This window comes from Canis lupus, chromosome 20 (genome assembly GCF_011100685.1).
Source record: "Canis lupus familiaris isolate Mischka breed German Shepherd chromosome 20, alternate assembly UU_Cfam_GSD_1.0, whole genome shotgun sequence".
In the NCBI taxonomy this organism is placed as follows: Eukaryota; Metazoa; Chordata; class Mammalia; order Carnivora; family Canidae; genus Canis; species Canis lupus.
Genome location: NC_049241.1, coordinates 4,089,548 through 4,115,557, shown reverse-complemented (window position 1 = coordinate 4,115,557; position 26,010 = coordinate 4,089,548). Strand labels below are relative to the sequence as shown.

Genomic DNA, 26,010 nt, shown 5'->3' with positions numbered 1-26,010 from the left:
AAGAATCCTGTCCTGGGTAATTCTGGGCTCCGGGCAGCACCTGGTACATTGTTGGCACTTCCTGGGGGACCTGTCAGAGAGAGATTGATTTTTCTCCCTCCAGCGGTGCGGAAAATCCTTCCTGCTCTCCAGACAGGTTTGGGGCCAGGTTGGGGAGCAGAGAAGCAGATTGAGGGTGGCCCCACCCTGCCCTGTGCAGGAATCCCCACTGCGGACCCCACTGCTGCTGCTGCACACTCTCAGGACAGGGAGCTCATCCCCTCCCCAGCAGCCCCCATCCAGCTCTGGTCAGCTCGGTAGCGGAGGGCGGGCGTCTCCCTGAGCAGGGATCCACTATCCTGTCACTCCTCTCCACCTGGAGTCCCAGTGCTGCCCCCTGGGTGGACACACAGTACCTCCCATTCACCCTGCCCCAGGATGGGCCTGCAGAGCAGGGAGGGCAGGGACCAGGGACACCCAGAAACTGCCTTCTCTAGGCTGAGCAGCTCCAGCTCCTCTGGTATGGAGGAGCAGCTCCAGCTCTTTCCCCTACACGTGCTCTGTGTCTGTCCATCTGCTGGGGTGTAGCTGAGTTCTGAAAATCACATGGCAATTGCCTCCCTTACTGTGGGCACCAGACCTCAGTTAATATGACCTCAGGCTATTGGCTTTTTAGCAGTTTATTAGTTCCTGTTGAACTTGTGGTTATCTAAAGGTTTCCAGTCTTTCTCAGATTTGTGCTTTTGTAATCTTTTTTCTTTTCTTTTTTTAAAGATTTTATTTATTTTTTCATGAGAGACACAGAGAGAGAGGCAGAGACACAGGCAGAGGGAGAAGCAGGCTCCATGCAGGAAGCCCAATCTGGGACTCGATCCCGGGGTCACGCCCTGGGCCGAAGGGAGGCACTCAACTGCTGAGCCACCCAGGTGTCCCTTTTTCTTTTTTTAATGCCAAAAATTATAAGTTTTTACCTCACTTCTGATCGCTTTCAAGCACTTGAGTCTGTGGAAGTGACTGAATCCTGCCTGGGACTCTAGTCATATTATCTCCTGTGGGCACCCAGGCTGACCCGGCCAGATTTCAGTGGCACCAGAAGGCTCCCCAGATGCCCCGGGCTTCTCACTGTGCCTGGAATTTCCTCATTATGCCCTCCATGCATGCTCTTCCTCTGGCCTGGTCCTTCTTTGGGTTCCTAGTTTCAGTGCATAGTCTCCGTGTCCATACGAGAGGCCCGTGAGTTGCCCCGGGCCCCCAGTAAACTCCCCAAGGGGCATTCACGAAGTATTGCCGATTTTCCCCTCCCGACCCCTCCCACCGTCTTCGTTAGAGCCACTGTCGTCTCTGGCTTGGGCTATAGGGCTGGTTTCTTTCCCCGTCTCTATCCTGCCACTCTGAACTTCTCTAACCTAATTTTTGCTCTGTCTGGAATGATCTTTACAGGTGTCATTTGGCCCTTGCCACTTCCTATGTGAAAGGCCCTTGTGGCACCCCTTGGCTTTCCTGCCTTCTGGATGGACACACAGTCCCTCCCATGGGGCATCCATCCAGAGGGCATCGAGTGTCCACCTTGAGTGGCCAGCCCCCCGTCCCTTCCCATTTCTCTCGTGGGCAGGCCACATCCCTCCTACCTCTAGGCCTTGGCATGTGCTATTTCCTGGTCTGAAATGCCCTTTTCCCATCCTGCTGTGTTGGGCTGATTCTATTTGATCCTTCCTGTTATCTGGCTGCCGGCTCAGCCTTTGCCTTCTTGGGGGGGACTTCCTGGAGCTGCACTCAAGAGCAGCTATCCTTAGGACAAAAGTTTTCTTTGCATTCTGTTCCACTTCTTCGTAGAACGCACTGCTTTGCCATTAGATTCAGGAGGATCAGTGTCGCTGCTCCCGGCTTGGATCTGCAGGCCCAGAGAACGCAAGGATAGCATCTCCCTGCATCAAGGCTTTTCAGCAGCAGGTGCTCGATGCAAAATGAGCAAGTGAATGAACATGCGTAGACATGTGCTAAGGCCTTCTTTCTGCGTCCTACTGGTCAGTACCTTCTCCATGCCAGACTTTCTCTGCCAGAGGCTGGGGAGGTGAAGGTGAATGTCTGGCCTCAGTCTCCGAGGAATGTCACAGGGGGGTTCCTCCAGAAGCAGAGGCCAGGATGGAATTGCAGGTCAGAGCTGTTCATTAGGGCTCAGCTGAGGGAAAGGGGAGGAGCAGGACTGGGCTGGGGGTTGCTGCGATGTTGGCCGGACAAAGCCTTGGGAGGAACTCTGGAGCAGGTACTGCCCATCAGAGTGGCCAGACCTGCTGTTCCATCTGTCCCCACAGCCTCGGGCTGCAGCCCACCCGGGAAGGCTGTCGTTCTGTGGCTGGGACAGGCCCTGGAGTATCTGATAGCAGGCGGGCTGTATGCTGATTCCACTCCCGGTCCCATGATCTGCTGGAGCGTCCTCTGGGCTCACAAGACCCAGTGGTAAAGATTCAGGGATTTGGGAGCCAATTGTTAAATCATGTGTAGCTTAAAATCAGCCATGGTAGGAACATTTATCCCAAAGAGATTAGCAAACACTACAAAACAGGGCTCCCCCGACCCTGCCCCCCCAAGCCAATTTCCTAGCACGACACTAACTGTAGCTTTGATGCAAGACTTCCCTAGAAGAGGCATCCGAACGGTACATGTCCATGTGCACCACAAAGACCTGCTGACAGGTGGACAGTCACCGGGCCGAGGTGACAGGTACTCCACAGCCCGGGACAGCCAGGAAGACCATAAGGAAGTCACTGACTGCCTTGACAATCAAGGAAGGCTTTGTGGACAGGGTGGCTTTTTCCTGACATGATAGCATATTCAAAAGGTACGAAAGGGAGGCTCCCCCCTCCCCAGGCCCCTGGCGCTGGGTGGCCCCCCCCAGAAGTGGCCGCTCTTACCAATCTCTCATGTATAATTCCAGATATATTATTCTGTGCTCTTAGTAACACCCATGCACGCATCTTTTCTTTCTCACACAAATGAGCTCGCGGTCTGCGTACTCATTCTCTTTCACTGCCTCATTCTCTTTCACAGCTGCAGAACATTCCAGTTTACAGAAGCGTCAACTTTATATAATCAGTCCCCACGGGTGGATCTTTTGATTCTCTGGGCCTCTCGCTATTTCGGTTAATGCCTCTGTGAGGCATTTGGCCACTTGGCACATGCATGAGCCTCCCGGAGGGTCCATATGTCCAGTGGTAGACTTGCTGGGTTGAGCCCCAGGATGGCAGTAAAGGTCAGCGTGATAAGGGGCAGGGGGCAGAGCCAAAGGGTGGACAAGGACAGACGTGGGAGTCCAGGGGAAGGGGCTCCCTCTCAGCTCGCCCCAGAGGGGTGGCGGGCAGCCACCAGGGTTGCCTCAGACTAGGAAATTAGGGAGAGTTTAGAGAGGGACTGCTGTCCAGCAACCCGAGGAACAGGACAGAGTGTGGGGTAGCCACATGACGGAGTATTATTCAGCCATGAGAAGGAAGGACACAAAAATAAATAAATAAATAAATAAATAAATAAATAAATAAATAAATAAAAGAAGGAAGGACGCATTGGTTACATGCTACACCACGGAAGGACCTTGCAAACATTATGCTCAGGGAGGGAAACTAGACACACCAAAGGCCACGTGTTGTATGATGCCATTTATGGGAAGTGTCTACAATGGACAAATCGTGAAGACAGAACAGTGTTTATCTTTTTAAAAAAGATTTTATTTATTTATTCATGACAGACACGCAGAGAGAGAGGCAGAGACGCAGGCAGAGGGAGAAGCAGGCTCCATGCAGGGAGTCCGATGTGGGACTTAATCCCAGGACCCCTGTATCACACCTGGCCACCCAGGTGACCTTACAGAACACTATTTAGTAGCTGCCTGGGACTGAGGGGAAGGGAGAAATAGGGAGTGACTACTAACAGGAGTGGAGCATCTTTCTAGGGAGATGGAAAATGTGGGGCCCAGGGGGCAGCGAGCAGGAGGTGTACCTGGCAGGACTTGCCTCCTGCCATCTCATCTCACACCAGTGCTTCCACTGGTCAGGCCCACCTGGAAGTGACAGTGGCATTCAAACTACCCCATGACTGATACGCACCAGGCCCAACCTAGCAATCACCAATAGCAATGGTCAGGGGCCACGTGGTCTCCCCCGCACACGGCAAGAGGCAAAAGTATGGGGAGTGGTCTGGAGAGACATACGGACACACACTCTGACCTTGCCTAAGTCCCTCCCTTTCTCTGAGCCTCACTTTCTTCACCTGTGAAATGGGATGATAATATCCATCTCTCAGGGAGTGTCAGGAAAATCAGGTGCCGTCAGGGCTCTGAAAACACTCTATAGGTTATGGACCAGTATGGATACAAAGCTAAGACAGAGAGATGGCATCAGAAGCAGCCTTGGGAATCATCTAGTTCAGACCCTTGAGTTCAAAATGGGGAAACTGAGGGCCAGCAAGGGTACTCGGCCAAAGAGCAGTGGAGACAAACCCAATCTCAGCACTGGAGACTGTCCCTGCATACAGCTTTCTCTCCTGAGATCTTTTTTTCTTAAAAATAGACTTTATTTCTCAGACCGGTTTTAGGTTTGCAGCAAAACTGAGCAGAAGGGACAGAGATCGGCCCTGCGCCCACCTGCACAGTTTCTGCACCAGAGTGGCACGTTTGTTACAACCAGTACAAGATCTCTGTGAATCCAGAATTGTGTTCCTGGCCTCCCCATCCACTCACGATAAAATTGCATCTCCTAGCTGACCAGCAGCGACAGGTAGAGAAGAGAAGGAATCAGGTAAAATGTGAACCCTGGAGCAGCCACTTCTTTCCCCCCAGAGTGCCCCCCAGCCCATTAATCTGAGGCCCTCACTGTGTTCGGAACCCAGGCCACCGTTTGGAGAGACCGGAGAACTCCATGTTCTCCAGAGACACTGAGACACCAGGCCCTGGGCCTCCCAGATGGATTTCCCCCTTCACTTGCCTTTTGCATCGAGGCATCTCTGCATCCCAGGATGGCAAAGTGGCAGATCCCGAGCAGTCTTAGGTGGCTGCTCTGTAAGCTGGGACCCAGCACCTCAACCAGGGACATAAAATATTAACATAGGTCCATAGCAGCTGCTCCAAGCCCTCTGATCACCCCTCCACACATCACGCCTGCTCCCGGGGTCCTCCGGACTCCTCCATCCAGCCAGGCAGGGCCTCCCAGACCCTGAACATTCAGGGTGGTAGCTCAGGCTTGCTGCATGCTGGTCGTGAAATAGTTTGAATGCAATCCCAGGACCCCGGTATCAATCCCCGGTATCAATTCCTGTTGGCGAATTTACCTTTGGCCATTTCCTGGGCACCTGCTATGTGCCAAGCACTGGGAAGGTGCATGGGGTTGTGTCATCTTGGAGCCTGCAGACCCTCCAACCACGTGTCACTTAACCACAATCCAGACTCTTCAAGTGTAGAGGGAGCCCTGGAAGTCCCTCTGGATAGCTGAGAAGCTGGTAGCCAGCCTGGCCTCGAGGGGTGGGGGCAGGGAGTGCAAAGAATGTGGCTTTGTCCCACACTTGTTTCCTCTGCTGTTGTCCCCTGCCTCGGGGAGAGGGCTGGGTGCCCATCCGGATGCCCGTCTGGGTGGCCAGTTCTGGCCAGGGCGGCTGATTATGCCCAGCTTAGTGTGGATATAATGCGATCACTGAGGCTCTGAAAATGCAGAGTTTGCAGGGTTAACAGGCTGGCCATCATCTGATTAGGGGCCCACACAAATACTACCATGGCCTCGGGCCAGCTGTGGCCTCACAGGAAGAGGGAGGCAATGTAGGGGAGGCTGCATGCAGCGGGAGTGGCAGCTGCACCCAACCTGACCCTGGAGCCTGACCTCTGGCACTGGGGCTCCTGGCCCAGCATCCGCCACAACAAAAACAGTTGGTGTCACAGCCTCAAAAATACAACCTATTGCTTTTTTCACTAAAACCTTCCAGTGACTTTTTAAAAAACCAGCTCTACTGAGGTATAATTCATATACCATACAGTACACTCATTTAAAGTATTTAGCTCAACACTTTTAAACATATTCTCAGATATGTTAGACCATCATAATATTCTAATATTTTCATTACTTCAGAAAGAAACCTGTACTCTCTAGCAGTCACTCATTTCCCCCAGCCTCTTCCTAAACCACTAATCTACCTCCTGTCTCTATAAATTTGTGTATTCTGGACATAGCATATAAACACAATCATACAATTTGTGTCTTTTGTGTCTGGCTTGTATCACTGAGCATAATGCTTTCAAGGTCCATCCATGCTATAGGGTGTGTCAGCACTTCATTCCTTTTTATGGCTGAATAATGTTCCATTGTGTGGATGTGCCACGTTTTGTTTATCCATTCATCAATTGACAGACAGTTGGGTGGTTTCCACTTTTGGCGATTATGAAGAATGCTGGTGTTCACATTGGTTTGCAAGTTTTTTGTATGGGCGTATGTTTTCATTTCTCCTGAGTGTATACCTAGGAGCAGAACTGCAGGGTGTCATAATCTGTTGAGGCGGCTATAACCATGTACCACAGATTGGGTGACTTACAAACAATAGACATTTATTTCTCACAGTTCTGGAGGAGGCATACCAGCATGGTCGCCAGCCCTCTTTCTGGTTCAAAGCCAGCTTTGGGGCACCTGGGTGGCTTAATCAGTTGAGTGTCTGCCTTCGGCTCTAGTCATGATCCTGGGGTTCTGGAATCGAACCCTGCATTGGGCTTCCTGACCAGTGGGGAGTCTGCTTCTACTTCTCCCTCCCTGGCTTGTGCTCTCTCTCTCTCTCTCAAATAAATAAAATCTTAAAAAACAAAAAACAAAGCCAGTGCCTTCTTGTTGTATTTTCACATGGTGGAAGGGGCCAGGGGTCTCTCTGGAGCCTCTTTTGTCAGGCATTCATCCCATTCATGACAGCTCCACCCTCATGACTTAAAAACTTCCCAAAGGCCCTACTTACTGTCTTCCTTGGGGGTTAGGATTTCAACACACAGATTTGAGAAGGGGGACTCAAACATTCTGGTCATAGCACTGGGCCATATGATAACCCTAAGCTTCACATTTTGAAGAACTACCATATGGTTTTCCACAGGGCTGCTCCATTTCTCCACACCCTTGCCATTACTTGCTAGGCCAGTGTTTCTTCTATCGGCCATCCTAGAGGGAGGGTGTGAACTGGTATCTCATTGCAATTTTGATTTGCATTAGCCTGGTGCCTAGTGATATTGAGCATCCTTTCATGTGCTCTGTGGCTCTTGTACCCATTGCATTTTTATAAATTGTGAGATATAGCTTATGTGCAAAAAAGCACACAGGACATCTGTGTTGATTTAAAAGAATAATTATAAAGCATCCAGAGACAGCCATTGTCTTGATTTTTGTGGCCCTCATTTCTTTACTTCTCATTATACTTTCTACCTCTGTAAGTGCCCCTGAACAATACAATCCAGTTGTATTATATTAAAGGGACATGTGTGTTTTTTGGGGGGGCTGCCTACCTTTGAACTTTATATAGATGAACTCATTCTGTGGAAGTCTTTTACAATTGCTTTGTTCCCACTGTATTTATTTTCCTTTTCTCCTAAGATCGATCGATTTATTTATTTATTTATTTATTTATTTATTTATTTGAGAGAAAGACAGAGATAGCACGCATGGGAGGAGAGGGAAAAGCAGGCTCCCCACAGGGTACCCAATGCGGGGCTCAATCCCAGGACCCAGAATCATGACTTGAGCTAAAGGCAGACGCTTAACCAACTGAGCCACCCAGGCGCCCCTCCTCACTGTGTTTCTGAGTTTGACCTCTGTGATGTGCTTTGCTGTATCTGTTCATTGTCACTGTCTTATAGTGTCTCACTGAGTGCACCCCTCAGTTTATCCATCCCACCACGGATGGACATATGGAGAGTGCCCAGTGTGAAGATACCGTGCATCCACCCCCCTGGGCACTCTCCATATGTCCATCAATACTGCTGCTATGAATGTCTTTGAACCTGTTTGCTGCGCATACAAGCATTCCAGTCTCTCAGGTGTATACCTTGGAAGTGAAATCTCTGAGTTGTAGGTCAGCACATCTTATTAGAGCCGTGCAGTGTGTGTACACCTGCCAACTGTGATGAGGGTTCCAGGTGCCCCACATCCTCAGTATTGTCAGAATCCATTCTGAGTGTCCCCAGCATGTCTTGTTGAGATCTCCAACTGCACTAAAGCCTCAGTCAGCCGGAACCTGCTGCCTAACCCTGCCCCCAAAGCACATTGCCACACCCCTCTCTGAGCCCTGCTCTTTCCCACGCTTCTCAGGCCAAGGCAGGAAGGAGAGCTGGACACTTTGGAGCTATCTCCCCACAGACAACCGAAAGGGACATGTGTGTTTTTTTGGGAGGGCTGCTCATTCAGTAGCAGCTGCATGTGTGTGCGGGTCCTGTGAGGACACTGTGCACAGTAGGTGCTCTCACACTAGGTGTCCTGGAGTCAGAGCATTAGCCACTGGAATCTCTGTCCCTGGACATTCTGGATACTTGTGGTGTTGCTGGCTCATTGAATTGCAGATACCATGGTTGAAACAGGGTGTGCTCCCTTCCTGTTGAGTCCGTTGATCCATGCACTGGTCACCTCCTCCTAGAGGCAGAGCTCTTAGGACTGAGAGGACCCTGAACACGAGCCCATCCTTGGAGACCGGGACCTTATCTTGTTACTACCTCTGTGTCCCCAGGACCCGCACTGGCCCAGGCCCAGAGACAGAACTAATGATTATTTTTTGGACGTCTAATTCTGGTCCAGTGCCCTGACTTTGGCCTGAAAAGATGGAATTGCCTTCATTCCATGTCACAGTGAAGGCAACTGAGGCCCAGAGAGGGTGTGACAATTTCAAAGTCATGAAGCAAGTAAGCAGCCACCAAGCAGTTGATTCACAACTCCCAGCAATAAGACCCTTGTCTCTGAATGCCCTCCAGACCAGCTCTAGGACTTCGGCGAGCCTAGCTTCTACCTCATAAGATGGTATCATACCTACCTCGTGGAATTAAGTAATGCCACATACAAAAGCATGACCAGTGCCTGGACAGGTGATTAATAAATGTTCAGTCATCAGTCCATTTCTTCCCACTAGATAACAGGCAAAGTTAATTTAACAGTCCAGATGAAGGCCATGAAAATGCTCATATGTTATGACCCAGAAACTATGCCCACTAGTACATCCCCATCCCCATGCCTGGTACACAGTAGGAGCTTCATAAATGTCTTTTGGGATGAAATCAGGCTGAAGAGGATGAGGAAGGAAGAGAAGCTTTAGTTCCACTGCCTTCTATAATAGAGTTATAAAAAGAAAGAAAGAAGAGAGGGAGGGAGAGAAAAAACTTTAAAAACCCCATAGAACCCAAAAGCTTGAAAACAACCTAAATATCCAGTACCATGGGGGGTTTGGTAAATGTTGCCTTCTTTGCTCGCAGGGGTATTCCAAGGCAGGAGTCAGCAAAATACGGTTCACAGGCCGTCTGTGGCCCACTGCCCTTGTATGTAAAGATTAACGAAACCCAGCCAATAGTATCGCCTCTCCTTGAACTTCCTATCAGTGGAATCGCATAGTATGTTCTTTTTGGCATCTGACTTCTTTCACTCAACATTACATCTTAGAGATCTGTTCTTGTGTGTATTAGTTCACTCTTTTCTGTTGCTGCCAAGTATTTCATTGTATGATCACTACTAATTAAATTATCATCTCCATTTTGCGTACGAGCAAACCCAGCACAGAGGACTCAAGTAAGTTGCCCAAGGACACACAGCTGGTTCAGGTTAGATCTGGGGTTTAAATCCAAGGTCAGGTATCTTGTGCTTTTTGTTCCTCATACAGGGTGGCCTCTCAGTGCCATGGTGATGGGAGCTGGAGGGGAATTGGGATCTCAGAAGAGGCATTCCTTTGAGCCTTTAGGTTACAGAAAGCTGCCAGGGAAGGTTAAATCAGAGCCAGGTGTTCCTGGCCCCAGGGGTTCACTGTGCCTGGCAGATGTCATAAGTGGTCAAAGCAGATGACCTTTTAAATATATACTCGAGGTCAGGGATACAATATGGAGTGGTGGGGACTGCGGCAAATTGAGGAATGCCAGCCTGTGAAGGAGATGGTTGCTGGTTCAGCTCCAGGGCTTGCTGCCAGAGATTGTGGTGAGCAGGACAGCCATGCTAGCATTTGTGGCCAGCTTCCATGCCAGTCGGTCAGCGCTCAGCTGGACCCGAGTACCTTAAATGATTTGAATCTTGCCCTGGAGTTGCCAGGTGCCTTTTCTGTTTGCTGGAACCAACCAACCAACCAACCAACCCTGGAAGTCTCTATCTGCTGGTTTTTCTTTTTTCTTTCTTTCTTTTTCTTTTTAAAGATTTTATTTATTTATTCATGAGAGACACACAGAGAGAGGCAGAGACATAGGCAGAGGGAGAAGCAGGCTTCCTGTGGGGATCCTGATGTGGGACTCGATCCCAGGACCCCAGGATCACAACCTGAGCCCAAGACGACACTGAACCCGCTGAGCCACCCAGGTGCTCCTCTACTGGTTTTTCAATGTTGGTTCAAAAATGCTTTTAAGCCTGTGCAGGCCAAAGGGAACCCCTGTGTGCCCTGGACTGGCCTGACTGATCTCAGCATCTATCTCAGGACCAGATAGGAGCGGGACCGGGGGCCAGGAGAGCAAGTGGGTTCCAGGTAGAAGCATGGCACAAAGGCTAGAGGTGAGAGGGATTTGTGGCCTGACCACAAAGAATCACAAAAAGTCCTAGCTGGCTAGGTGGAGGTGGTGGGGGGTGGGGGGTGGGGGGCGTGGGCAGGGCGTGGGCTGCCGCAGGCCGCCACATGCAGTGACTTGCGCTGTGCTCTTCCCCGCTCACCCCTGCAGATCCTGGAGGAAAACATGAAGCTGGAGTGCAAGTGCCACGGTGTGTCCGGCTCGTGCACCACCAAGACGTGCTGGACCACACTGCCACAGTTCCGCGAGCTGGGCTACGTGCTCAAGGACAAGTACAACGAGGCCGTCCACGTGGAGCCGGTGCGCGCCAGCCGCAACAAGCGGCCCACCTTCCTGAAGATCAAGAAGCCGCTGTCCTACCGCAAGCCCATGGACACAGACCTGGTGTACATCGAGAAGTCGCCCAACTACTGCGAGGAGGACCCGGTGACGGGCAGCGTGGGCACGCAGGGCCGCGCCTGCAACAAGACGGCCCCGCAGGCCAGCGGCTGTGACCTCATGTGCTGCGGTCGCGGCTACAACACCCACCAGTACGCCCGCGTGTGGCAGTGCAACTGCAAGTTTCACTGGTGCTGTTATGTCAAGTGCAACACCTGCAGCGAGCGTACCGAGGTGTACACGTGCAAGTGAGCCTGAGACGACGGCGCCGCCCTAGGGCCAGGTGGGCGCCTCCAGCTGCGAGGCAGACTGCAGGAGGGACCGGACAGCTCCCGGGCTGCAGTCACCCTGGCAGGTCTCTTCAGGGGCCTCCACGGGGGGAATGCTGAGCTTGAGCTTGTCTTTTCTGCTATGGGGACACTTCTCCTGGGTTTTCTGCAGGCGCCCAAATGAAAGATCTCCCCAGAGCCTGGGACTGTTCTCGTCCGTAGCCACTGCTGCTCCACCCCGACCCCAGACAGCGCCCACCCAGGGCCCTCCTCGGCTGGAGCAGAGCCTTTCGCACCAGGAGCTCTGGACCCTGGGGCCTCAACATAGCAATATTTAACAATTTATTCTGATAAAAAATAATATTAATTTATTTAATTAAAAAGAATCCTTCCACCTCGTCGGGATCCGTTTTCTGCAATCAACGTGGACCGCTTGCTTTCCTTGTGGGATAATTTTGTCACTAGGACAAGGAGCCAAGTAGAACTGTACATAATTATCCTTGATGCAGATATTTCTACTAGTTGATTTTGCAGGTACTCCCCACCCTTGCAGCACTAGATGTTTAAGAGCAGACGTCCTTTATACATATATAGATATATATACACACACGTTTATATTTTTTTGCTGTTTGCTGCTACTTATCCAGAAATTTAAGATGATCCAGATTTGGAGACATCTCCCCAGTTATGATTCCCATCCTTTAGTCCTCCCCAGATCAAACTTAACACCAGTAGAGGAATCCAGTTTGGAATACAGAGAGAGAGGAAGGGTAATAATAAAACTCCCAGCAGTTTCCATCTTTTGGAAAGTGAGCCACTGGATAAGAGAGAATATTTTGTAAGAGACTATTTTTATATGAATATTTTATTTATATTGAGTCTGCCTGTATCATTCCGTGGCCTGTGCTTCTTCTTAATTCTGGTACTTGCTTTGGGGTAAGGAGGAGTGAGGCGTGGTCCCCATGGGGACCCTCACATAGCTGGGTTCTCGAGTTCTGTTAGCCAGGTGGGCAGAAGCGGCCCCTGGATGCCTGGGCTGGGGTGTCATCAATATTACCTGGGAAAGGAATCAGATCCCCAGCCAAGGCCTTTTGAGTAGGGTCACTGAGCTGTGACCTCGAGATGAGCCATGTGGTGGGCAGGCCCGTACCCTTGGCATTGGGTGACCATCACAGAGCTTGATGGTTCGCCACTCGGCAGAAACCAGCTCAGGGAGCCCGCTCCTCACTGGCACACCCCTGCCATTGCTGTGTGTCCCGAGAGGTGAGGCATAGTCTTCAGTTATGGGGCAGAAAAGTTGGGGTGAGGGGGTCCCGTGAGCAGCAGGGCTCAGCATGGCTTCCTGGATGTCGTGGTCTTAGGGCAGACAGACAGAGAGGTGTGGACAAGGCCTCTCTGCTCTGGGTCCACCTGTATCCAGTGCCTGTCAACCTGGAAGGCTCTCCTCCAAGAGGCTGTGGGTGTTCTAATATGTGTCCGTTTGCATTTCTGTGTGCACGTGTGTGTATGTATGTGTGTATGACCTTGGGGAGTCTTGGGGTAGTCATGTGACTTTGCACCATCAAGTACCCTTGGGGGGCTGATGTGCCCACATTGTGTGTGCTCGTGCATATACTCATCTATGTGTGTGTCTCTCTCCATGTGCCTGAGAGATGCAGGGTGGTGTGTGTACATGTGGGTGTGTGCCTATGCATCTGCTGGTCCCCAGGTGTCTCTGCTTGCGGGTGAGGTGTGGTGTGAGGCAGACTATAGGGACCTTTGGCGATTGTGTTGAGCCACCAAGAGATGGCACCTCTGAACTCTGTGCCCACAGACACTGGTGAAACTCAGATACCTCTGAGACCACAGCCTGATGGCCCCATGCACTGGGCACTCCTCCGTGTCTAGGCTGTGTTGGACTCCCCAATGTCAGCACTGGGCCTAGATCACAGCATGGACAAATAAAATGGCTGGATGGTTGGTTGATTTCTTCCCTTGGACCATTTATTTCTTCTTTACTTGGGTGTCGGGATGGGTAGGGATGTGAAGGGCTGAGTGGATGGATGGGTAGCTGGTTGGATGGGTGAGTGGGTGGGTGGATAGGGGAGTAGATGGGTAGATGGGTGGATGGGTGAGTAGATGGGTGGATGGATGGATGGGGGGTGGGGGGTGGGCAGTTAGGTAGGAGAAAATATACAGAAGCTTCTTACAGATCCCATGTCACAGTTTATCTCTGCCTGAGAAAACCAGAGTCTACCATGAGCGAAGAGAGTTTCCAAGCCTATAGTCCCTCTGTTCCTGGCCTCATGGTGTCTAAGAATCAAGAAGGTTCTGACTAAGCCTCCCTAGATACCCTAGAAATCACCTCCATGTCCTTCCCTACTATGCAGATGGAGAGTATGTCTGACATGAGGGCAGCCAGGCCTTCGAGAAGAATATCTAGGTTGGCTGCCAGTGTGTCACCTGGCCCCTTAGCACAGTTAGTTTCCAACCCTGGGGCTGCTCCCTCTCTGAGGTCCCCAGCTCAGTTGGGCTCTGAATCTCAATTTCTCCATCTATAAAAGTAGGATAATAATTATGTCGCGAGGTCTTCCTCACACTGATGACTGTATGGCACTTTGAGTTGCAGAGCAATGGTTGAACAATAAATATTACTATTATCATGTATTACTATTCTTTCCATAATTATAAGATTCTTCAAACACAGCTTATGCTAAAAAATATTAGGCTCTGTGTTAGCAAAAAATATTAGCAAAATATTTCCCCCTCTTTGGTTTATTCCTAAAATGGCTTTTCAACAAAATGGACTTAAAAAGACCTAAATCTTAAGAGACTGAATCAAAATTTTACATAAAAATCTCCCACCTTTTTGGTATTTTGACAAATACCATGAGGATGGTGTAGGCTATAAGCTGAACTTGGCTTTTGGGCCACCAGCATGCAGCCTCTAATTTGAACCAAAGCTCCTGTTTTATCTTATTTTATTTTATTGTTTTTAGATTTTATTTATTTATTTGACAGAGGGGCGGGACAGAGAGAGAGAGAGAGAGAGAGAGAGAGCATTTGTGCACACAAGCAGGAGTGGCAGACGAAGAGGGAGAAGCAGGCTCTCCTCTAAGCAGGGAGCCTGATGTGATCTTGATACCAGGACCCTGGGATCATGACCCGAGCCAAAGGCAGATCCTTAACTGACTGAGCCACCCAGGTGCCCCCGAACCTCTCATTTTAGAGATGGAGAAACTGAAGCCCAGAGAGGGGTAAGGCTTTATGCAAGGCCACACAGCAAGTCTAGCAGAAAGAAGACCAAGCTGGGCCTTGTGCCTCCTGGGAAAGTCCTTTCACCAACAGTGGTGCACTCTAGCAGCAGTAAAGTAGTTTGGAGGCTGGTTTGGGAGGGATAAAGTTCCTGTTTGTTTTCAGACGTACATATGTGTGCATACATGTGTGGGCATGCACTCACACATCCTCTGGACTTAAGTTTAAGCCCAGTTCAAGGCTCCACAGGGCAGGGGCAGGGCCTTCCCAAGGACCCCAAGGGAATAGGCCTGCAGGGGGTGCCCTGGCAGCTGGCTAAGGGAAACCCAAGTCCTCCCATTCTCCCCTCCCCAGAGTCTCACCCTCCCCACCCCTGTCAGTTGCCCTGTCATCAGTCTTGAGTCTTGTTTTCCTTCACTCCTCCATCCATCATCATATCCCGTTGGTCTATGCCACAATATACCCAAACCTGACCACTCTCCGTGGGCACACCCAGCAGCCATTTGGTGGCAGAGTCTGGCTACGTTTGCGCCATGGCAGGGTCTTCTTCTCCCAGGTCATGTTGCTTGGGCATGTTTCAGCCTCTTTTGCAGTTGAGAGTGGCCAGGGGACTGGGCTCAGACCACGAAGTGGGGGTGACATGCTGCCTCCCAGCCCCTCAGCACCTCTCACGCTCTTTCCCTTCCAGTGTGTGACACAGCCACTCCGGGGCCCTAGGGTATGGGCAGTGGAACCACAAAAGGAAGGGCTCTCAATGGTCCCTGAATGGCCACTTGGAGGAGAGCGGCCTCCTGATCAGGAACACCGACAGCAAGATAAACACCTCTTGCCGTGGAAGCCACTGAGATTTTGAAGGTCATCTGTTAGGACACAGAGCCCCTCCCTCCCTAAGCTGTGGCTGGTGGCCTTCCTTCTGTGCCAGTTCCTGTCCTGCCTCCAGGCCTTTGCATATGTGGTTCCCTCTGACCTTTGCATGGCTGGATCTCTTTGGTTACTAAGACAACTCCAATGCCAATTCTTCAATGCCAACAACCCTGGCTTCCAGCACCCTTCATCCGCCCTTTTTGTTTCTTTGTGGCATTTGCCATGATATTAAACGGTCTTTCTCACTTACTAGAGGCTGTGCGATATAGCGGTTAAGAGTCTAGAGCCAGATGCCCAGTGCTCAACCTGCCTCTATTGCTTACTGCTGTGTGGTTTAGAGCAAGTAATATAACCCGTGCCTGTCTTTCCCCATTTGTAGAACAGGGGCAGTCGTAGAATCAGTGAGGTGTTGAACCAACACATGTAAACTGCAAAACACAACGCCTGGCATAGTGTAAGGGCTGAGGAGGTGTGAGGCTTGGGTATTAATATGTTTATTGAGTTTCGTGAGGGTAGGACTTCATGCGTCTTGGCTACCGCTAGGTCTCTGGTGCCCAGCACACAGTTGGGTTAATAAATCTTTGTTGAATAAGAATGACCAAAGACCTGGAGCCTGTTCCCAGATTCGCTGGGCCCCCACTTGGGCCCAGGCAGGGGGTGGGGGTGGTGGGCGCAGGCAGGCTTCTGGAGTTAAGGAGCCAGGGGACAGGAATTGGCACGTCCTGAGTGCCGCCTGCCTACTCGGGGCCAGATGGGAGTGCAGAGACAGATCAAGCTCTCTTGATGTGATCGCAGACACATCTGCTCCCTTGACAAGGTGGCCACTGGTTGCCGCAACGACACTCCTGGCCCCAGAAGAATGTGTTGGAGACAACGGGAGAACTCTGTAGCCATCTTTCAGCTTAGCCTCCAAGATGGTCAGCCACCCCCGACCCAGAGAAAGCGTCATGCCACATGCTCGTGTGCGTGCGCACGGACACACAGTCTCACACAGACACTGAGCGAGAGACCCAAGGGCCTGGCACGTGGCCAATGGAGGGACCAGGCACTCACAAAGGGGAAGTGCAGGCGCACATCTGCCATGACTGGAGCCCAGACGGACCTCATTGACAGGCTCTGTCACCCCCAGGGGTACAGGGTCACACTCACAAGATGTACACCCAGAGGCTGCTCACAGATTGAGCAACCTGACTTACCTGGAAGCTGGCTTGACCTTCACCATTCACCTTTAATCCTGGGCATCTGCTTGGCAGCAGGCCCTGTGTGTGTGTGTGTGTGTGTGTGTGTGTGTGTGTGTGTGTTGGGTGCAGGGGCAGGCCAGGAAGCAGGGGCATGCGAGCTGGAGGGCACTCAGGGCCATCTCCCTCAAGAGAACATACCCAGATGGGAGATCATGGAGTATGAAGAGAGAAATGACCCCTGAGGGCCAAGAGAGCACCCTCTGAGCTCTGGTCTGACCTCACAGAGAGGAGTGTGCCCGGGTGCAAAGCCCCTCTCTCCGTCCAGGACCCTGGACTCCAGTCTCAGCCCTGTCCCTCTTCCTGTGGACAGATTGGGCCAGGGAGGCCCTTCCACCGGCTGAGCTTCAGCGACTCCGCTGTAAAGTGCACGCTAATCCCAGGCAGGCCTCTTGCGGCCCTCAGAGCCCACGGTAGCTGTGACTAGCCACGGTGGCTGAGACCCCACCAGCACTGCCTCACAGCTGGCCTGCATTCTGTCCCCATCAGCAGGTGGCTCTGGGGCGGTGAGGGGCCTCTGCCGGAGATGGGTCCCAGAGGGGGATTCTCAACGTGTGGCCCGTGGACCTCTCCCAGGATTAGGAGATTAGAAGGTCATGACTATTTTTATGGCAATACTAACACACTTGCCTTTTTCACACTCGTGCACTCATAGGTATACAGTGGGCTTTTCTAAAGGCCAGATGACGGGTGCTAGCACAGGAGGCTGGATGCAGTGGCGGATGTGAGCCTCCAGCCGACTTCAATGAAGCCAAGCATGGAAGAAATGGGCAAAAATGTAAAACAAATGCCACTTTTCCCCACTGTTTTATTTTATTGGTTTTAAAACATAGAGCTATTTTCATTTAAAATATGTTATTTATGTAAACACAGTGGGCTCATTCTCATTTAAAATGAATACATGAATATTTACATTTTTTTCTCAGCTTCAATTTCTATTATTGTAACAATAGATAACCTCCCCCATCTCCAGACACACAAGAACAGCTCTGGATCTGCAATAATTTCTTTAAATGTTAAGGAGTCCTGACACCCCGACATTTGAGACCTGCTACCTTATATGCATGGCTAACAATCGATTATAGTTCCTCTGCTCACCCAATTTCAGTACATAATACAAATAGGGAGCATATATTGAGTCTGGACTGTGTGCCAGGCTGTATTCTAAGGGCTTTAGAAGGATCTCATGGAGTCCTCACGCCAGTCTCATGAGGTTGGTGCGATGAAGGTAGGAGAAAACACAGGCTGAGTTTCCAGCAATCTGATGGGTTATGGGGTTAGTTACATGGTGGGGTCAGGACCAAAACTCAGACAATCTGACTTGGGAGCTCCCTGCTACCTTCCGGACCCAGTCATTTCCTGCCCCTCCCTGTGCCTACCGTTGTCAGAGGACACACGAGATGCCCAGCTAACTCTGAATTTCAGATAAGCAACAATGGTAAGTTTAGTACAAGTATGTACCAAATATTACACGGGGCATACTTATCTAAGAAGAATTCATTGTTTATTTGAAATTCAAATTTAACTAGCATCCTATATTTTTATTTGCAAAATCTGATGACCCAAAATTTACCCGAGGCCTCTGGGAACCAAGGGCCCCCGCCTCCCAGACATCTGCCCCCACCCTCATCCCCACCCCCCGGGCAGCATGGCCCAGCCACTTTCTGGCTGTACACCCTGAGATAATGCCTTCCCTCTCTGGTCTGCATTATGATCCCTCTCCCCAGGGCAGAGATGAGGGGTGGGGGGAGCTGAGTTGTGATGATCTTGGGCACTTTTCATTCTGGTAACATTTGCTCTCAAATTCAGAGCCTGGGAAAGTCTTCTCAATAGCCACCTAACTGCTCTCTTCACCACCCCCATACACACCACCGCTCCCCCGGCATAGGGGAACATAGTCCATCAGGACTACTTTGAGAGGTGGTCCTAGAGCTGCTGCAGTCTGCTCACCCCACCTTCTGCTACCCCCCAAAGGCAGCCTATCTGCCTGTCTACCCCACTGCCCTGCACCCCTCCCCCATGGTGGCTGACCGGAGAGGACTATGTTCTGTGCAGCTTCCCCCTGACCCTCTCTGGTCTCCAACAAGGCATAGCTCGGATTTGCCACTCAGTAACAGGCTTTTGAACACCCCCAGGTCCTGGGGCTCCTGCCAGGACCAGTGACACCCATACTGCAGACAAGCAAACTGAGGCTCGGCTCCCAGGGCCTGTCATTTGGCACTTAGTTAGGCGCCAGGCTGCCCTCCTCTCCACAGGAATATCTTCTTTTGCCCTGCACAGCCTCCAGCCCACCTGCCAGCGCCCACCTGCTAGCCAGCACACCTGGACGGTGGCAGAGACGTGACTTGCAGCAGATACTCTGACACAGCTCTTGCTACTGGAAGGCAGCCAGGGCTGCAGATCCCTCAGAGACGTGGTGGTGCTAAATCAGAGAGCATGCCGGTGGACTTTTTCACTTAATATATAATTACTTCCTTGAGTTAGATCCTTTCTCTGCCAGCCTGGCCCTCTTCTCTGCTGTTTCACTTTCTTCCCCTTTGACCTCTGAGAGGATGATCGATTAATGTGGTTAAGCACCAACTATGGGCAAAGAAGGCATGGGGTGGCAGGAACTCCGGCGAAGTGCACTTAGGAGAGAGCCTGGCTTGCAGTTCAGGCAGGTGAGTCGTCAAAAGCGTAGGGCTGGGGTTCAGACACCGTGAACTGTGTGATCCTGGGCAAGGTGCTCAGCCCCTCAGGGCCTCAGCTTCCTCACCAGTTACTGAGTGTCAGTGTGTGGCAGGCCCTTTCCCAAACGCCTTACACACACTCTCTCGTGTAATCCCCACGATATGAATAGGCGGCTATTGGCCTTGGTATGAGTTGGCTAGGGCTGCCGGAACACAGCCTCCCAGGCTCAAGGCGCTTGAACAAGAGAAGCCGACTTCCTAACAGTTGTGGAGGCTGGAAGTCCACAATCAAAGCATGGGCTGGGCTGGTTCCTACTCAGGGCTGCGGGGCAGAGTCTGTTCCCAGCCTCTCTCTGCGCCTCATAGATGGCTGCTTTCTCCCTGAGCCTCTCCACATTGACTTCCCTCTATGTTCTCTGGGTCCAAGTGTCCCCTTTTGTAAGAACACCAGTCGTACTGGATTAGGGCCATCCACATGGCCTCCTTTCCATTTGATCACCCCTTTAAAGAACCTATCTCCAAATAAGGTCATGTTCTGAGGCCCTGGGTATTAGGACTCCAACACCTGAATTTGGGTGGGGGGAGACACAATTTGACCTATAACATCTGGTTCTAGGTAAGGACACTGAGGCAAGGAGTTTAAGTAACAGGTTCAAGATCACACATGCTTCAAAAGCTAGAAGTGGGATGCAAACCTCCGTTCCAGAGCCCACTACTCTGAAACCCTCGACAGCGTTGCCTGTTGGAAACTGAGCCAGGCATTCCTGCCTGATGGGGCTGTGCCAGGGATTACACAGCAGAGCCATGGAAAGTGTTTAGAACAGTGCCCTGCACAGAAAAAGTACCCAACAAATGTTAGCTGTTAATATCACGGTCTGCTGGGCCTGGATTCAAATCCTGCTCTGACCTCTTGTGTGTGTGACCTTGGGAGGGGCTTCACCTCTCTGGGCCTCCGTTTTGTCATCTGTGGAAGGTGTGGAGGATGACAATCCTTCCCTAGACATCCCAGCTAGCTTCCTGTGGGCTCCCAGATATCTTCTGAGTACATGCTGCCGGGCCCCTGGACAGCACTGCAACATAAACCTCTCCTCCTTCTGTGGGCGTTCTGGGTCCCCTCCAGGTCCGAGGCTCTCTGACCTCCATGTGGCCTCCCTTGGGGGCACGGTGAAGGGTCTGAGCTGGCAGGAGGGGAGGAGAACAGGGAGAGAAGAATCTAATTCAGGTGAGGAGGGTACGGAATTATTGGGGCTGTCCTCTTCTGGCCAGGATGGAGTCGCGGCGACCCATTTATCCTCCTGCCCAAAACCAACCAGACAGACAGAATACATGAAACAGTCGTTGTCAAGGCCCTGGATTTCAGGCCACAGAGGACAACGATCCCTACAAAACAGGGAACAAATGAAGTACGCTCTGTGGTTGCTCAGCTTGCTGCCTTGAGGGTTTCCAGGCTGGAGCCTCGGGAGGGGAGCTGCAGTGCTTAGAATTTGCTGGAGTCCACGGAGACGGAGGCAGCCGTGGCTGACCGCGCAGAGCCACAGGGGAGACAGTTGCCCAGATCTGCGGAGGGGCCTGAGGACCCCGCAGAGCAATCTGTTCCTGCACACAAGGACACTACTTGAGGCCAGGGGAGGACCCATCTGGAAGGGTTCAAGGTAAGGTCACCTGGTGTCACACAAGACTGGGAATAGGACCTCCTCCCACTAACAGGGTGGCGGGTGGGGCGTTCCAGAAGGCCTTGCCTCAGCAGTAGGGAATCATCAGCTGTACACCAATCACAGCTCCACACTCACCTACTAGATCATAAAAGCAAGACCTCAAAGGAAGCAAACTCTTTACAAGTGACATGACTGCATCTCTGAATAAAGCTTGAGAAGATTGACAGGAACACAAAAAGTATCCAGCACCCAAGAAGGTAAAACTCAACGTCTGCCCTATAATCAAAGATGACCCCAACGGTTGCTCCCTTCTCAGGTCTCACCACTGTGGTCTGGCCTCCCGGCTGTCTGGACCACGGGCCCCTCCTGGGCTCCTCTGGCCACTGTGCTTCTCTCTTACACACTAGAGAGTAGTTGCCTGTTTGCACCTGCCTCCCTCACCAGACGGGGAGAAACTCAAGGACAGAGACTGTCTGATCCTGCACCGAGGCTCCGGCAGGGCAGGCACTCTGTGGGCACTAAATAAATGCTTAGTGGATGGATGGATGGATGGATGGATGGATGGATGGTTAATTCCTTAATGATCTGGCCTTTCCTTTCTCCCCTGTTGGGTTCTGAAGCCTTCACAGTTAGGGATTATTTCATTCTGCTCTGTATGCCAAGAATTCAGCAGCACCTGCCCAGCCTGAGTAGGCCCCAATAAATAAATGTTTGTTGATTGAATAACAAAACAAGCCTTTGTGCATGCTGCTGCTTCTGTCTGGAATGCTCTTTCCCAAACATCCCCACGGCTCACCCCTGCACCTCCTACAAGTCCTCGCTCGAGAAGGCCTGACAACATAATTTAAGAGTGAAAGGGCCTTCTTCCTCCCAGTACTCCAGCCTTCTTACTTCTTACCCTTGCTCTTGTTTCTACCTTTTCACTCATGCCCTCATTCACTTATTTATTATGTTGACTGTTTATTGTCGGGCTCCTGCTACCACCAGGAAAAGAAAAAGCTTTAAACACAGAGCATTTTGACATTCTTATTTTGCCTTATTTCCCCAGTACCTAAGGTGGTATCTGGAACATAGTAGCTGCTTGATAAATGCTTGTTGAATAAGGGGATGGCTTTTGTTGTGCCAGTGACTGCTCTGTGGTCTGGGACTGGCTTCTGGATCCTTCCAAGCCCCATATTTAAAAGAATAACAGCAACAATCATAGTAATGAAGAAGGAAAGATGGCAGGGCAGTCATTGGCACCTGCTCGCAAAGATTCTGTCTCTCCATCCTCCAGGCACGTGGGGGTGGTGCCCACCCCTTAGGGTCAGCCTATGACTTATGTTGGCCAATTTGAACAGAAAGGGCAGTGATGGGTCTCACTTCCAGGTGGACACTTTAAGAGCCAGTGGCACCTCCCAGCTCCTTTCTCCCCTCTGCCAGAGTGATGGCCAGTGTCCCCCACAGTGGTTGCTGCTCTGTTATGCCGCAGAACAAAGCCACAGCTGACCCAATTGGGACATTTTGCATGAGTGAGAAATAAACTTTTGTTGTATTAAGCCAGTGGGATTTGGGGCTTTTGTTACAGCAGCATAACTTACCATCTCCTGACTGAGGGTCCTGACAAATGGGATTTTGTTACCCGAGTGTTACCCCGAGGGCTCAGGCCCTTTTGCTCTGGGAGGGGTAGGACTTGCCAGGATAACAATGACTGTGGCTTATCGGGGTTGTGTGCCTAATGCCCCTCGGTTGCCCCATGGTATGGACACAACAAGCCAGTGAGAAGTCAGTTGTCCCCATGGAGACACTAGAGGTACAAAGAGGTGAGATGGTGCGCCCAGGTTGCTGAGGGGGGTGGCGCCTGGGACATGAAGGACATGAAGCCTCAGATGGTTCTGGTTTTTTCCCCTGTCAGTGTTCAGATATTAGCTACTGCCACCCTGGATGCCAGTTTGCTCCATGAGGAGGGTTGCAGCTGCACGCCTGGCCTCTCTGGTATATGTGGGTCGAGGCTAATGGTAGGGGAGGCTGGACTCCCCAGTATGTTTGCCAAGGCAGTTTCATGAAAGAGGGTCTACTGGTCAGAGAAAGGGTGGGGGTCGAGCAGGGACCAGCACACCGCCTCCAGCCTGTGAAGCCCCCCTCCGACATGACCCCATGTCAGTGTGTAGATTCATCCATTCCTTGGGGGCTCTCCCTCTCCCCCACACCAGGCTCTTTCACTAAGAGCCCCCAGAGCTCCTGGCCCTGACCAAGTAGCAGTGCTTTGGTCAGAGTGTCTGCTCACCTGGACCAGCTGGTTCAACAATGGGAGAGGAATGGACACCCCTCAAAAGCCACACAGCTGGAATGAGAGGTCATTCAGTTTGCCTGGATCTAACATCTGCAAAGCCAGTTTCCCTGAGTAGATACGCCTGCTCTGAGAAGCTTTCCTTATTTAAAATTGGCACGGAGATGAGAGACTTCCCCTATGCCTCGGGGCAATAGGGAGAAGGGAAGCAAACATTTATTATGCCCAGAGCTTGACCTGAGAAGCCTCCCTGAGGTCTCTGATGTGAGTTTCATTGTGCCCCTTTCACAAGTGTGAAGCCTGAGGTACCAAGCAAAGGGACGACTTGTCTGAAGTCATGGGGCTGCTAAGCAGCAGAGCCAAGGCTCATAGTGGGCTTCTGACTGCAGCCAGGTGTGTCCTGCAAAACCAGGTCCTGCCCAGCCTCCCAGCCACCATCTCTGCAGGAGCCACCTCTTTCACTGGGAGCTGAGTGAAATCACTCAGGACAGCTGACTTGGGGGAGGCAAAGCCACACAGACCTTAGCTCCTGACTCTGTGACTTGGGCCAGGGCTTCCACTTGCTGAGCCTCAGCCTCCTCAGCAGTAAACACTGATAGGAGGGACTCTGTGCAATGAAATAATGAGGTCAAGAGCACTGCACCATGTCTAGCAAATGCTAGGTGCTCAGAATACGGCCATCTACTCTTGAGTGGTGGGAATCCATGCCTGCAGTGCCCACTGCCCCAAATAGCACTGCAGCGAGCCTCCTTACACATCAAATGTCGCCTAAGGGACCTGTGTGAGAGTGTCTCAGGTAAGTATCCAGGAGCGGAATTGCTGTGTCTTGGCTAGGGTAGGTGCGACTTCATTTGCATGAGCCCCAGGACGTGGCTCCCTTGATTGGCTCCACCAGTTACTGTTCCCACACAGGGCACTAGGGATCCTCTCTGCGCCCGCACCAGCACTTGGCAGCGCCCGGTTTGTTTGTTTTTTTTTTCCAGAAGGATTCACATTTATTGGTTCAAATGCAATAGCACCCGGCTTTTTAATTCTTGCCAGTCTAATTGTTGTCAAGTGATACCTTGTGCTTCTCTGGTCACTGCTAATGAGTTTGCTCATCTCTTCATGGGCTTCTTGGCCTTTTCTGTCTTCTCTCCTGTAAGTGGCCAGGTTACATCTTTGGCCCATTATCTGGGAAAACTTTTCTGTGCTTGCTACCTGGCCAATCTCTCCTGCTCCACAGGCATCTTGTTCTGTCCAAGTCTGCGCTGGCTATACATCCACAGGTCTCCCGGGATGCCTGTACTTCCCTGCACTTGGCCTCTCTGTGCTGCCTTCTTACCCCTGTTACTTTCTCATTTCATTCATTCATGCATTGGTTTCCCAGCACAACTTAATAAGATTCAAACACCATGGCCAGCCCAGGAGTCCACATGATGTGGCAAGCAAGGACATCAACTTGCTCACTGGCATAAGCTTCCTGGCTAGGTCTGAAGTGCCATGCTCATCCCCAACCTTGAGGATGCAGGCAGGGCCTTGTTCAGAAGTCACTTCCTCAAAGAGACTACTCCTGATGGCCCTGCCTAAAATACCAGAGCATCATTACCTACTGCCCTGTAATTATTTTTCTTCTCGGCACTTACCCATGCCAGTCACTATGCCATGCATGTTTTTGTTTAGTGGTATTTAGAGGTGAGGAAGCTGATGCATGCCAAGTCCATAGTAAGCACAGAGCAGTCCCCGGCAGGAGCCTCAAAACAGAGCCGGTGTGACTTCCTTGGCACTGCTCAGACTTAGCTCCTAGGGCAGCTTTAACTCAGATCCATCTGGATATTCAGGTGAGCCCACTTAATTTTTCTCCTGAGTCCCACTACCCACTTAATCTGCACAAGAGAAGTTGTTGGTAGTGGAGGCAAAAAGGTCCAGAACATTTGTGCAGAGCAGAGCCACTTCCTGGGGGTCTTAGTCCTATGTCTAGGGGCCGGTTCTGCAGGACTGCTTCCCACTCCACCCCCAGTGAACCAGGAGCAACAGTGGATATGCATCATATCCAGCAGTCGGTAGGTTCTTGACAGAGGAGCTACAAGGTGGCAGGAGCCTGGGCCTGCCTCCTGCCACACACCCACTGCAGACTGCTGAAACTCAAGGGGTCACCTCGATTGCATTAAGCCACCAAGATGCCCAGGTTTTCTAGTAGAGCAACTAGAATTACCCTCTAAAACAGTAGGATAGGAGCCATGTCCATCTGTAGCTAGAGGCAGGTGCCCAGCCAAAGTCTCAGCAAATGAGCTGATAGATGGGGAGTGAGTCCACCTTTCCTACTTGAGGCTCTCTCTAGGCACACTGCCTCAGCATAAGGAAGGACATCTTCCTTTATATCTTTTATTAACAAAAGTAATGTTTGCTCCCTGGTTTAAAAATACACAGAAGTATCGATAGCAAAAGATGAAAAAATATCCCCCAATCCTGCTCCCCAGAGGGAGCCACTAGGACCGCAGTTGGTATGTATGAATACGAACACATACGTGTATGTCCCTGCCATGTGCCTCTGCCCCAAGGTATTCTCTCAACTCCACATCACACATAAGTAGACCTGCTTCATCCTTTTCAACAGTCATGGAGGATTTCATAGCACAGAAGTACCCAAATTTATTTCCTCATCCTCCTGTAGGTGCACCTGGGCAAGGCCTCCATTGGTTTTTCCACCATCACTAACAACATGGTAGCAG

The 26,010-nt window shown here is 51.2% G+C and overlaps 1 protein-coding gene across 1 annotated transcript in view; it reads left to right on the top strand.

The window, feature by feature from the left end:
- The window catches only part of WNT7A (Wnt family member 7A), a 66,737-nt gene extending 53,402 nt beyond the window's left edge, over nt 1-13,335 (top strand). Inside the window, exon 4 of the mRNA XM_038565531.1 lies at nt 10,874-13,335. Within this exon, the coding sequence (XP_038421459.1) occupies nt 10,874-11,353 (480 nt within the window). The 3' untranslated portion in view covers nt 11,354-13,335. The remainder of the gene's footprint in view (nt 1-10,873) is intronic.
- Nucleotides 13,336-26,010: the final 12,675 nt, after the last annotated feature.